At 46.8% G+C, this 12,288-nt stretch overlaps 1 protein-coding gene across 1 annotated transcript in view; it reads right to left on the bottom strand.

Annotated features, from left to right (window-relative positions):
• GMPS (guanine monophosphate synthase) overlaps positions 1-12,288 on the bottom strand; it is a 68,927-nt gene that overhangs the window by 55,696 nt on the left and 943 nt on the right. The window contains exon 2 of the mRNA XM_073579012.1: positions 4,190-4,371. Within this exon, the coding sequence (XP_073435113.1) occupies positions 4,190-4,371 (182 nt within the window). The remainder of the gene's footprint in view (positions 1-4,189; positions 4,372-12,288) is intronic.

A 12,288-nucleotide genomic window follows, 5' to 3' on the forward strand; every position in this document is an offset into this window, starting at 1 on the left:
CTCGGCTCCTGCACACGCGTACTTTATCGGCCCTGTTGAGGGCAGAGTACTGCAGTGCGCAGGCGCCGGACCTCTCTGACCTTTCCCAGCACCTATGCACTGCAGTACTCTGCTCTGCCCTCAACAGGACAGATAAAGTACACCTGCGCAGGAGCCGAGGGAGAAGCAAGGAGGACATCGTATGAAGATGGGAGGCGCCAGATCGAACCGCGACACCCACCGTCCCCCGGTGAGTACAATCTAACGTTTTTTTTTATTTTTCAGGTTTCATCGGGGGCTTATCTACAGCATTATAGAATGCTGTAGATAAGCCCTTGATGAAAGTGGCCCCAGCTTATGGAGCAAAAGTGGGGTGACAGATTACATACATATTCTAGAATACCCGATGCGTTAGAATCGGGCTTCCATCTGGTGGCTTATAAGTCTCCTTAAACCAGCATGGCATTCTCTACAATGGGAACTGTACCCACATAGGTCAACTCAACTAAGACACATGTCACCTTGGTTATAAGGCTCAGAAACATTAGTCAGTGAAAAAATTGCAGCGATAGCTTATTTAATGTAGCAAGTCCCTTTGGAGTTTCTGTTGGCAGTGCCGATAGAATGAATGGAGCAGCAGGCTATGCTTTCTCTATAGGACTGCACTCTGCTTTTCCAGCAGACCCATATAAAATGAAGATAGGTAATAACTTATTTTAACTAGACACCCATTTAATCAGGGATGTAGAGTTGGAGTCGGTGTCCATTTTGGTGAAGTCAGAGTCACTATGAAATGGACCTACTCCAACTACTAAAATAAATAATACATTGGGTACAGTAGTGCAATGCAGGATGTGCTGTAAATGTTTTCAGAATAATTTGGGAAAGTTATGTACTGTCCTATAAAGGTCTGTTCTGTTCCTGATCTAAGGATCTCGGCTTGTAGCGGAGATGAATCTGTGCTGCACTTTATGTACATGCTCAGTAGCGACCAGGGCTGTGGAGATGATTCTGTGCTGCACTATATGTACATGCTCAGTAGCGACCAGTGCTGTGGAGATGATTCTGTGCTGCACTTTATGTACATGCTCAGTAGTGACCAGGGCTGTGGAGATGATTCTGTGCTGCACTATATGTACATGCTCAGTAGTGACCAGGGCTGTGGAGAGGAGTCTGTGCTGCACTTTATGTACATGCTCAGTAGTGACCAGTGCTGTGGAGAGGAGTCTGTGCTGCACTATATGTACATGCTCAGTAGTGACCAGTGCTGTGGAGATGAATCTGTGCTGCACTTTATGTACATGCTCAGTAGAGACCAGTGCTGTGGAGATGAATCTGTGCTGCACTTTATGCACATGCTCAGTAGCGACCAGTGCTGTGGAGACGAATCTGTGCTGCACTTTATGTACATGCTCAGTAGTGACCAGGGCTGTGGAGATGATTCTGTGCTGCACTATATGTACATGCTCAGTAGTGACCAGTGCTGTGGAGATGATTCTGTGCTGCACTTTATGTACATGCTCAGTAGTGACCAGTGCTGTGGAGATGAATCTGTGCTGCACTTTATGTACATGCTCAGTAGTGACCAGGGCTGTGGAGATGATTCTGTGCTGCACTATATGTACATGCTCAGTAGTGACCAGTGCTGTGGAGATGAATCTGTGCTGCACTTTATGTACATGCTCAGTAGTGACCAGGGCTGTGGAGATGATTCTGTGCTGCACTATATGTACATGCTCAGTAGCGACCAGTGCTGTGGAGATGAATCTGTGCTGCACTTTATGTACATGCTCAGTAGCGACCAGTGCTGTGGAGATGAATCTGTGCTGCACTTTATGCACATGCTCAGTAGCGACCAGTGCTGTGGAGATGAATCTGTGCTGCACTTTATGTACATGCTCAGTAGCGACCAGGGCTGTGGAGATGATTCTGTGCTGCACTATATGTACATGCTCAGTAGTGACCAGGGCTGTGGAGATGATTCTGTGCTGCACTATATGTACATGCTCAGTAGTGACCAGTGCTGTGGAGAGGAGTCTGTGCTGCACTATATGTACATGCTCAGTAGTGACCAGTGCTGTGGAGATGAATCTGTGCTGCACTTTATGAACATGCTCAGTAGAGACCAGTGCTGTGGAGATGAATCTGTGCTGCACTTTATGCACATGCTCAGTAGCGACCAGTGCTGTGGAGATGAATCTGTGCTGCACTTTATGTACATGCTCAGTAGCGACCAGGGCTGTGGAGATGATTCTGTGCTGCACTATATGTACATGCTCAGTAGTGACCAGGGCTGTGGAGATGATTCTGTGCTGCACTATATGTACATGCTCAGTAGTGACCAGTGCTGTGGAGAGGAGTCTGTGCTGCACTATATGTACATGCTCAGTAGTGACCAGTGCTGTTGAGATGAATCTGTGCTGCACTTTATGTACATGCTCAGTAGAGACCAGTGCTGTGGAGATGAATCTGTGCTGCACTTTATGCACATGCTCAGTAGCGACCAGTGCTGTGGAGACGAATCTGTGCTGCACTTTATGTACATGCTCAGTAGTGACCAGGGCTGTGGAGATGATTCTGTGCTGCACTATATGTACATGCTCAGTAGTGACCAGTGCTGTGGAGATGAATCTGTGCTGCACTTTATGTACATGCTCAGTAGTGACCAGTGCTGTGGAGATGAATCTGTGCTGCACTTTATGCACATGCTCAGTAGCGACCAGTGCTGTGGAGACGAATCTGTGCTGCACTTTATGTACATGCTCAGTAGTGACCAGGGCTGTGGAGATGATTCTGTGCTGCACTATATGTACATGCTCAGTAGTGACCAGGGCTGTGGAGATGATTCTGTGCTGCACTATATGTACATGCTCAGTAGTGACCAGGGCTGTGGAGAGGATTCTGTGCTGCACTATATGTACATGCTCAGTAGTGACCAGGGCTGTGGAGAGGAGTCTGTGCTGCACTTTATGTACATGCTCAGTAGTGATCAGTGCTGTGGAGTCGGAGACAGGGAAATTGAGGAGTCGGAGGTCTGGCTTACCAACTCCACAGCCCTATTTTACGCCATCATTAAAGGGGTTGTCCGGGCTTTGTATTGTAATCATGGAGTGGCCCAGAATACAGGACGATTTTCCCTCCTCACTAGTTTCACTTTCCATAGAACACTGTTCAGCATGTGTCTGGGGGAGGAGCAGCTGGGTGGTTCTGCTCTCTGCACTGAGGATGCTAGAGGGGGAGGATTTGTTACTGTGTAATGAGGGCTTCTTCATGTGGACGGGGAGGGTGGGGTTGTTGCTATAGAGGGCATGTTTGGAGTAGAGTAGGAGGCTACGACTAGTACTCATTTCAATGCCATAACACACACCCCCAGACGTTCTGTTCAGAATATCTAGAAAACCGTGCAAACTAGTGACCGGAAGTAAATTACTTATTGTCATAATTCTGCAGCCCAGATATGTACTGAGATTATGTGAAAAGCCCGGAAAACCTCTTTAAATTATGCCACAGAATTAGAGTTCCTGCAATCTAGCATGGCCAGTCGGACCCCTAGTTATCAGCCACAGTTCAGGACCCTGAGGATTAAACAGAAAAAGTTTTACACTACTTCTGTCTTTTTTTTTCTTTACATCTATTGAGTGTTACTATACAAATTAGGTATCCACACAACCATAACCTGATGAATTCAATTAACCGGTTATTTAGTGTAAAACTTGAACAGTTTCTATAAGTCAAGAATGCAAAAACTTGTCTGGTCATCAAAGCAGTTTTAGATCAAATATTTTCAACATAAAAAGTCTTTCTACAAAATATGAAAAAAATGCTTTGCCATTTTCACAGAAGGCTATAAAAAAAAAAAAAAAAAAAAAGTAATCTGATTTTCTGCAGGTCTAGATTCACCAACACCTACCTTTTCTAAATGTAACGTCTGGTGAGCCGGCATAGTGTTGGGAAACACTTTCCTGCATTTGTGGAGACAATTCTACCTATCTCAGTCCATCAGATGTGGGATGAATATAATCTCAGGACCGACATATACAGTGGATGTGAACGAGACTCCTCTAATCTTCCCATGAACCCAAAATATTAAGTCTGTGTGGGAGAGATTCGGTCTACATGACACTGGCATCCTGAAAAATTCTTATACAGAAACATTTCAATGTTATGAGAAAATCCAGATAACAGGAGTAAGTGGCAGCAGGGCCCTTACCGGAATCCCTGCTCTCGTATAGCAAACGCCGGCGTCTCCAGAGGATAGATCTCCGACTGCACAAAAAACTCTCGCACCCGGCGGTCTATGACTTTCCCATACTGTGCACCAGCATCCAGAATCACCACGGCCCCCTCGTAGTGATGCTCGCCATCCTTTACTTCAGCTCCGGGCTTGGCAAGCTAAAAAAAAATAAAAATGAGAAGCACAGATATTAGGACAAGGCAGCGCTCACAGGTCACACATTACCATTCATCCATGTGAACAGGATTGCAGGAAAATTAAGATAGAAATCTGGACTTTGTGTAGTCTGTTTTTACCTTGGCCATAACAGTCTGGGAATATGTGGCAGAGACCTATTGTAGCAGCCAGGCTGGTGCGTTAGTGGGGTGATGGGCAGAGGGTTCAGTCCCTCAGAGGGTCCAGTAACGGGTGTAGACGTCCGATAACTACACTCAATGAGCAGAGCCCACGGCAGATTAAACCCGCACACACGTGACCACACACAGGAAGGCATCAATGGCTGGAGGACTAATTCCATTAAATGCTGGTGATACAGCTCAATAGCAGGGTGAGGAGCCCTGCCTGGACCATGTGAGGACATGGAGACAAAATCTGCACACATCCTGCTCATCAGCCTCACGCCAGAGAATCACAAGACTTCAAGTCATGAGTCTCGGCCATTCATAAGGGGGAGTGCAGCCAAGTGGAGTGGCGGACCATAGCTGCTGAGTTTTCCAACAAGACGACGCTTCAAGAAATGCTAGAAGTTTTTTTTTTCCCTTTGGTCTTTTCCTGTACACTTTTTCATTGTTTTTGGCTGTCTTTAGGTTTTTTAACCTTCCCTGCCACTCCATTTTGTAACAAAGATAAAAGTTCCTTGTTCTGCCAATCATTGCAGGTCCAAGTGGTCAGACACCCATTGATCATCGACTTGTCAGTGCTGCTGTGCATAGGCAGTAACCTGTATTCATCACAACGCCCCGTTAATACAGTACTATTATCTGTGAACTTTAACTGTTCCGTCTATGAATGTGAAATATATGGTAGACATGGGGCGTCCACTTATCAGAGAAATGGCGTTGATACTTGGAAACTACTCCTATAAATGCACCAAGAGTGATTATATTGGAATGAGCACCACAAAGCTTTGGATGAAGCTTCTCCAAATCTATCAGTTATGGTAGGACTGGGTGACCATCTAATGAGTGTGCGCGAGTTTACCTACACTTCCCAGGTAGCAGATGATGGAGACAAGAAAAATGGGGCAAGAGAAGAGTCTCCCGACTCCCTAATAAACATGAACCCCACAGTGCTTGTGTCAGAAGTGGGAAGAGTGAAATGATGGCACATTTAGAAAGGCCAAACAGGCGTGAGTCATCAGCCTGGGTAAACAAGGTCCAATCTGCCAAACGAGCGGAATGAGAAAAGTCACCATTACCAGCAGTGCATCGAGCCATGAAAACAGGTGATGTTCTGCCGCTGACACGACAGTATGGGGGCAGAACGATCGTATTAATGACAGTTGGCTCCTGACAGTACTCATCGGCCTCTAAACATGACAATAAATGAGCACCGATAAAGTGCTGGACTATAAACAAGTCTATCTACAGTACTTGAGAACAAAACACTATGGGATTTATCCTAGATCGCCTATTCTTATTATTGCACTTTATACAATATTAGTTATAAAACTGTAAAGTGCTGCGGAATATGTTGGCGCTAAGATTATTATTAATAATAAGAACATATACCTATAGAGCTGTTACCCTTGTATCCCCCTCTGGACTTGCTCCAGGCACTGGCCTGTACGCGATATCTAGGTGTCGCCACCCCTGCTGTATCGTGTCTTAGAATTGCTTTTACTTAAATGTCCTTAGTGCTAAGATTTTATTATTCCGTGTAAAAAAAATTAATAAATTTGAATATTGCTTTCGTGTCCACTCCTTTCAGTTATTCGCTCCCCATTCAGCAGCTTGTCTTAAAGGTGGCGTCACACGTCTATGAGACACGGACTGTGCCCAGATCTCCTGTCACATACACGACTACGAGACCGGTCAGGTCGGGCGGAGGACTGCAACCCAAACACAGACCGCTGCCAGGAGCCCATGTGTGGACCCTGGAGCTCGCACACGTACGGGGGGAGGGGGTAAATACCATACTAATCAGAACATAGCCCAACACTACAAATATGTATTAAATGCTCAGGCTCCCTTAGATAAGTTAGGCCTCTTTCACACATCAGGTTTTCTGCTTCAGGCGCGATCCGGCGCTTTTGACTAAAACCGGATCCGTCAAAATGCAATGCCGGATCCGGTTTCCCCCCCATTAACTTGCATTAGAGCCGGATCGAGCCGGATGGCCATGCGTTTCATCCGATTTCCGCCGGATCCGGCTTTTCATACAATGAAAGCCTATGAGCGCCGCAATGCGCCGGATCCGGCGGCCGGATCCGGTTTCTTTGGTCTGAGCATGCTCAGTAGCTCTGCCCACAGGACATATATAAAAGCAAGACAATGGGACCCTCAGCCACACCCAACATGCCACCCAAGCCAAGAACCAGGAGCAGGAGAAGGCAGCAGACATCTGCAGCAGCAGCACCATCAGCACCACCCCAAATGGAGCAGCATGCTGAACAACGGGAGGGGAGTCCAGCAGCAGATGAGAGACGGTAATTATCAAATCCCCCATTCCTCCAAACTAGGGCTATGGAATATCAAGATATTCATTGGCCCTTTGTTTCTCTTTATTCAACAGCCGCCCAATAGATGCAGCAGCAGCAGCAGCAATGGCAGCAGCAGAAACACCACCCACAGCCATGGAGTCTGGCCATGAGGAAGACAGCACATCTTCTGGGAGCCCTCCCTCGCATCGTCAGCGTTTGACGGTAAGTTTTTATTTCCAAAATCCATCATCTCTGTAATATATGTGTATTCATTGCCTTTTATTTCAAAACAGGAATCACAAGATGAAGAGGAGCTCCCAGAAGAAGAAGGAAGGGGTGGACAGACACTTGGAGTGGGCTCACAATTGGTAAGTTTTTTGCATCAAACGCAGAAACACAACATCACACTACACACAACACATAGAAAACAATGTTCTGTAGACCACACACAGCAAACAAATGCCTACATCCAAAGACACAACATTTTTTGTTTTCTTCTCTAGTCTTCCCAATCTGGTGCTCGGCCAAGAGGTCCTCGCAGTGCCTCCCAGGGTCGTCGGCGACAGCAACGCGGCGGTCACCAGCGTGTAAGTATAAATATTTTTGCTTTGTTTTTTTTGCACTTTTTATTTCATTTCTTTTGTGGAGGCTAATTATGTTATTTTTGTCTTTTTCTTTAACAGCCTTCACAGCGTGCTCCCGACTCTGACGGTGAGGATGGAGGGATTGATGTGGACCGCCTCATCGATCTCGTCAGAGAAAGGGAGCCGCTCTGGAATATGGCTGACCGACGCCACGCTGACCTGATCGTTACCCGACGACTCTGGGAGGAAATCTGTTCGCTCCTTGTGGACCGCTGGGAGGACCTCGAAGCTCGGGCCCAGATTAAAGAGCGTAAGTATATACAGTACCGGTTGCTTGATTTAAACCAGTGTTTCCCGAACTCCAGTCCTCGTGGTCCCCACGGATCATGTGTTCAGGATTTCTATTTACTTTGGAAATCCTGAAAACATGACCCCTGGGGACCATGAGGACTGGAGTTTGGGAAACACTGATGTTGTATACTAACCACTTTGTCCTTTCTCGTTTCAGGGGAGAGAATTGTGAAGCGGTGGCGGTCTGTGAGGGATCGTTTCAAGAAGGAGTTCAATAAAGAGATGCGGGCCCCGAGTGGATCTGGAGGACGCAGGAGCAAGTACAAGTACGCACGAGCCCTGTCGTTCCTCCGGGAGACAATGCTCACCAGAAGGTAAATATTACACACCACATGTGACAAAAAAATGTTTAGATGTAACTTTTTTTTTTCAGCCAGGGCCATACCATGTCACTATTTTAATTGTTTTTTTTTCTCTTTATTCCACAGCACGGTGAGCAGCACTCGGGAGCCTGCACGATTGGACCCTTCTGAGGCGATCCCTGAGGAGACCGGCACCGAGGGACACTTCGACCGCCCCGGTACATCTGCACCTTCCCAGCCTCCCCACACATTCGACCCATCTGTCCCATCCACCAGCACAGGAGCATCGTGGCTGCCTACATTACATGAAGCTGCTGGTGAGGAGATCGCTTTCCCTTTACCCCACCCTTCTGCCCCTGCCACCTCTAGTACACCTGCGGGTACTGGGCGGCAGCGGCAGAGGGGTCAGGAAAAGACTTATGCGCCAGAGTTCTTGCATCTGAATGCATCTTTCCAGAACTGTCTAAAAGTCTTGTCAGAGCAAATCTCCGCAGGCTATCAGCAGATCAACCCCAGCATTCTGGAGGTGAAGACACTTCTGCAAACCATGCATTCAGAAGCAAGATCTTCGCCAAACCACACCTTTTTCAGGTCTGTTGTGGAGCGCATGGAAACGCTCTCTCCTGCCCAGCAGATGCATGTAATGCATTCATGCCACGCTGCTCTCCAGCAAGTTACCTCCCAACCTCCTCCTCCCACCACAGTAGTTCCTCCACCTGCACCCCCTCCAGCCACTTTCCATCCTCCCCCTCCTATTACATCTACACCCCCTCCAGCCACTTTCCATCCTCCCCCCTCCTATTACATCTACACCCCCTCCAGCCACTTTCCATCCTCCCCCTCCTATTACATACCATCCACCTCCCCAGCACCATCCACCTCCCCACTTCCAGCAACCTGCCCCGTACCAGACATCTCCCCACTTCCAGCAACCTGCCCCGTACCAGACATCTCCCCACTTCCAGCAACCTGCCCCGTACCAGACATCTCCCCACTTCCAGCAACCTGCCCCGTACCAAACTCCTTCCCCATACAACTTGCCATCAACATCATCTGCTCCTACAGTCCCTGCCCAACCCTCCACTCCACCACCCACCACCTCTTCTGCTTCCCACATGTCCACCCATTCTGTAGTTTTTTCCACACCTTCACCTCTGTTCCTTCCCCACCACGATCCCAGTCCTCTCTCCACACTCCCAGTGTCGAAGTGTCCCGCAGCCCCTACAGCAGTATTTCCACCACACACTACACAGATTTATAATGTGTGTATTTAAATAAAAATGACCAGTTTTATGGTTTCAAAGCTTTATTAAACAAGTTTATTAAAATTTTAAAAAAGTTTACTAAAAAAAACATTTTTCAATAAAAGTTAAATTATTTTACACTGGTTGTCTGTCATTTCTTTCTGCGGCGAAAAAGGTTAAATACAGGGTATTTAAAAGGTGAAATGGTATTCAAAACTAGGTATATAACTGTGGGTAAATTTTAGCTTTTTGCCACAGTTGTGTTCCTGGTTGTGTTTGAAGCAAAGTATTTCACCTAAAAAGTTGTGTTTATTGTTGGTGATTTCCTAACAATGTACACAACTTTTGTTAAAAGGTGAAATACTTTGCATAAAACACAACCAGGTACACACCTGTGGCCTAAAGCTAAAAATAGAGACCATGACAAGATAGCCAACTTTGGTTGGCAAAGGTATATACTGTTGGTACAGAAGGTACACAAGTTTGGTTGGGCACAAATCTTTCACACTCTGTCATCCTGCCAGTGTACTCTGCCTTGAGGTGACAAAGTATAGTGCAAAATTGTCCCTCATTACTGAAACCGTCACAGAACTTCTAGTGGTAATGTCATGGTAATCTTGCAAGGTGGTTTCTTCAAAGGTGTCCTCAATGGAAATGGGTTCCTTGCAGAAAACAAAATTGTGGAGTACCACGCACGCTTTGATCACCTCGTCCACAGTTTCTGTCTTGAGGTTGATCGCAGTCAATAGGACCCGCCATTTGGCTGTCAGAATACCAAAGGTACATTCAACCATTCTTCTTGCTCTTGTGAGGCGGTAATTAAAAATGCGTTTTGGTCTTGTCAATCCTCTGCTAGAGTACGGTTTCAAAAGGTGTTCTGACAGCTGGAAGGCTTCATCCCCTACTCAGACAAATGGCATAGGTGGACCAGATGTTTGCGGCAGCGGTCTAGGTGGTGGGAACTGGAAGGTGTTTCCATACAGTTTACGCCCCATGGCAGACAGTTTGAAAACTTGAGAGTCATTGGAGCGGCCATAGGCCCCAATATCAACCGCAATAAATTTGTATTCCGCGTCAGCGATGGCCATGAGGACAATTGAAAAATATTTCTTGTAATTGAAATATTCCGATCCCGATCCGGCTGGCTTTACAATGCGGATATGTTTCCCGTCCACAGCGCCCAAGCAGTTGGGAAACTGACATATCTGTTGAAACTTGTCAGCAATTTCAATCCACCTCTCTGTTGTGGGCTCTGGTAAAAACTCTTCAGCTAAGGAGTCCCACAGTGCACGGCATGTGTACTTCACAATTCCAGATATGGTGGAAATCCCGAGTCTGTACTGGAAATGCAGTGACGAAAGGGATTCTCCAGTTGCAAGAAATCTGTGGGGAATTAAAAAACAATAAATTAGTTTTAAATCACAGCATTACATACCAAAACTGAGCTATAACACTTGGAGATACAAACTACCACCAACAAGATTGCAGTGAAAGTGTGCTCTGATGCGATCACATCCAATAAATGTGGCTTACCTTAAAGTCACCATCAGACGCTCTGCGGGTGAAACAGAGAAGCGGCAATAGGTGTCCGCTTTTCTTATGAGGTGTGCAATGCGCTCCACCAAGTAATCAAAATTCTCCATTTTCATCCTAACATATCCAAAAAATTTCTCCGGGTTTCGTCTAAGGTCCATGCAGAGTGTAGAATAGACCCCACGCGTCATTCTCTTGGCTGTGATGGGGTGGATCCACAAACGTCGTCTACGATGCCTGATGCGCTGCTGTCTCGCTCTCTCCTTCTCCAGAACAATCACCCTCAAACGATTCGCCTCCGCTATAAAATCCGCCAAATTCTTCAAAATATTTCCAATGACAACATCCATCTTCGCCAGTAACTTGCTCTTCTCTCCAACCTGCACTTTCTCCTCTACAACCTGTCAAAGAAGGGCTGTAGGAACATGCTATATATAGTTTTCCAGTAGCCAATCCCGTTCGGAAGGCCACAAGGGTCAATTTTAAAAACCGGATCCGGCGTAATCCGTCGAAAAATGGATGAACCGGATGAGACGGATCCGGTTTTGTCTGTCAAGAAAAAGACGGATCCGGCAGAAAACCGGATCCGTCACATCCGGTTTTACTAAACATTTGCCGGATCCGGCGTTCCGGCACGACGCCGGATCGCGCCTGACACCGAAAACCTGAAGTGTGAAAGTAGCCTTAAGGGCCGTCTATAGTCTCCACAGGAGACCACTGTAGGTGATACCTCATGTTTATAGAGACCCCCAAACTGCACTGCCCACCATGTGCTCAGTTATAGGATAGTCGTCATATCCTAGGAATGTGAGGGGAAGGGGAACATTAGGGTCTATATCAGGGGGAAGGAGCACATTAGGGTCTATATCAGGGGGAAGGAGCCATGGAAAGTTTAACGTTCAAACCCAAAAATAGGGCGAAAGCGAAGTGGTAAAAAGTAGTTGAGGCGACACAGCCGCACCCTCCCAGCCACGCAGTTACTATTGTGCTGAATTTGGCCATAAAGCAGTCGCCCTTCATAGATCCGAGAACGCGGAGCCCATAAGCCCTGGTACAGGGTCAGCACCAGACGATGCCCGCTGCCACCTCTGGGCCTTACGACCTGGGAATAACACCACTGCCCGGCAGCACCAGCCATGCCACAGGATCATACAACTGGACAGAAGTCAGGGGGCATGTCAGGCTGTGAGCGCATCATCACACCCCACACTGTCACACACAATCAGCACTTGGGGCTCAAAGAAACAATCCCCTTAAAGGGAATCTGTCCCCCCTTTTCTGAGATATCGTATAATGATATCATTCAATTGTGTGTCACATAAGGATTCTCTTAGTACTTTTGCTTCCCCCTGACCCCGCACCTTTCATGCATAAATACCTTGTTTAGCTCTACGCAAGAAGAAATGAATAGAGCAAGACA

This window comes from Dendrobates tinctorius, unplaced genomic scaffold (assembly GCF_039654945.1).
Source record: "Dendrobates tinctorius isolate UK_male_01 unplaced genomic scaffold, ASM3965494v1 ptg000060l, whole genome shotgun sequence".
Classification (NCBI taxonomy): domain Eukaryota; kingdom Metazoa; phylum Chordata; class Amphibia; order Anura; family Dendrobatidae; genus Dendrobates; species Dendrobates tinctorius.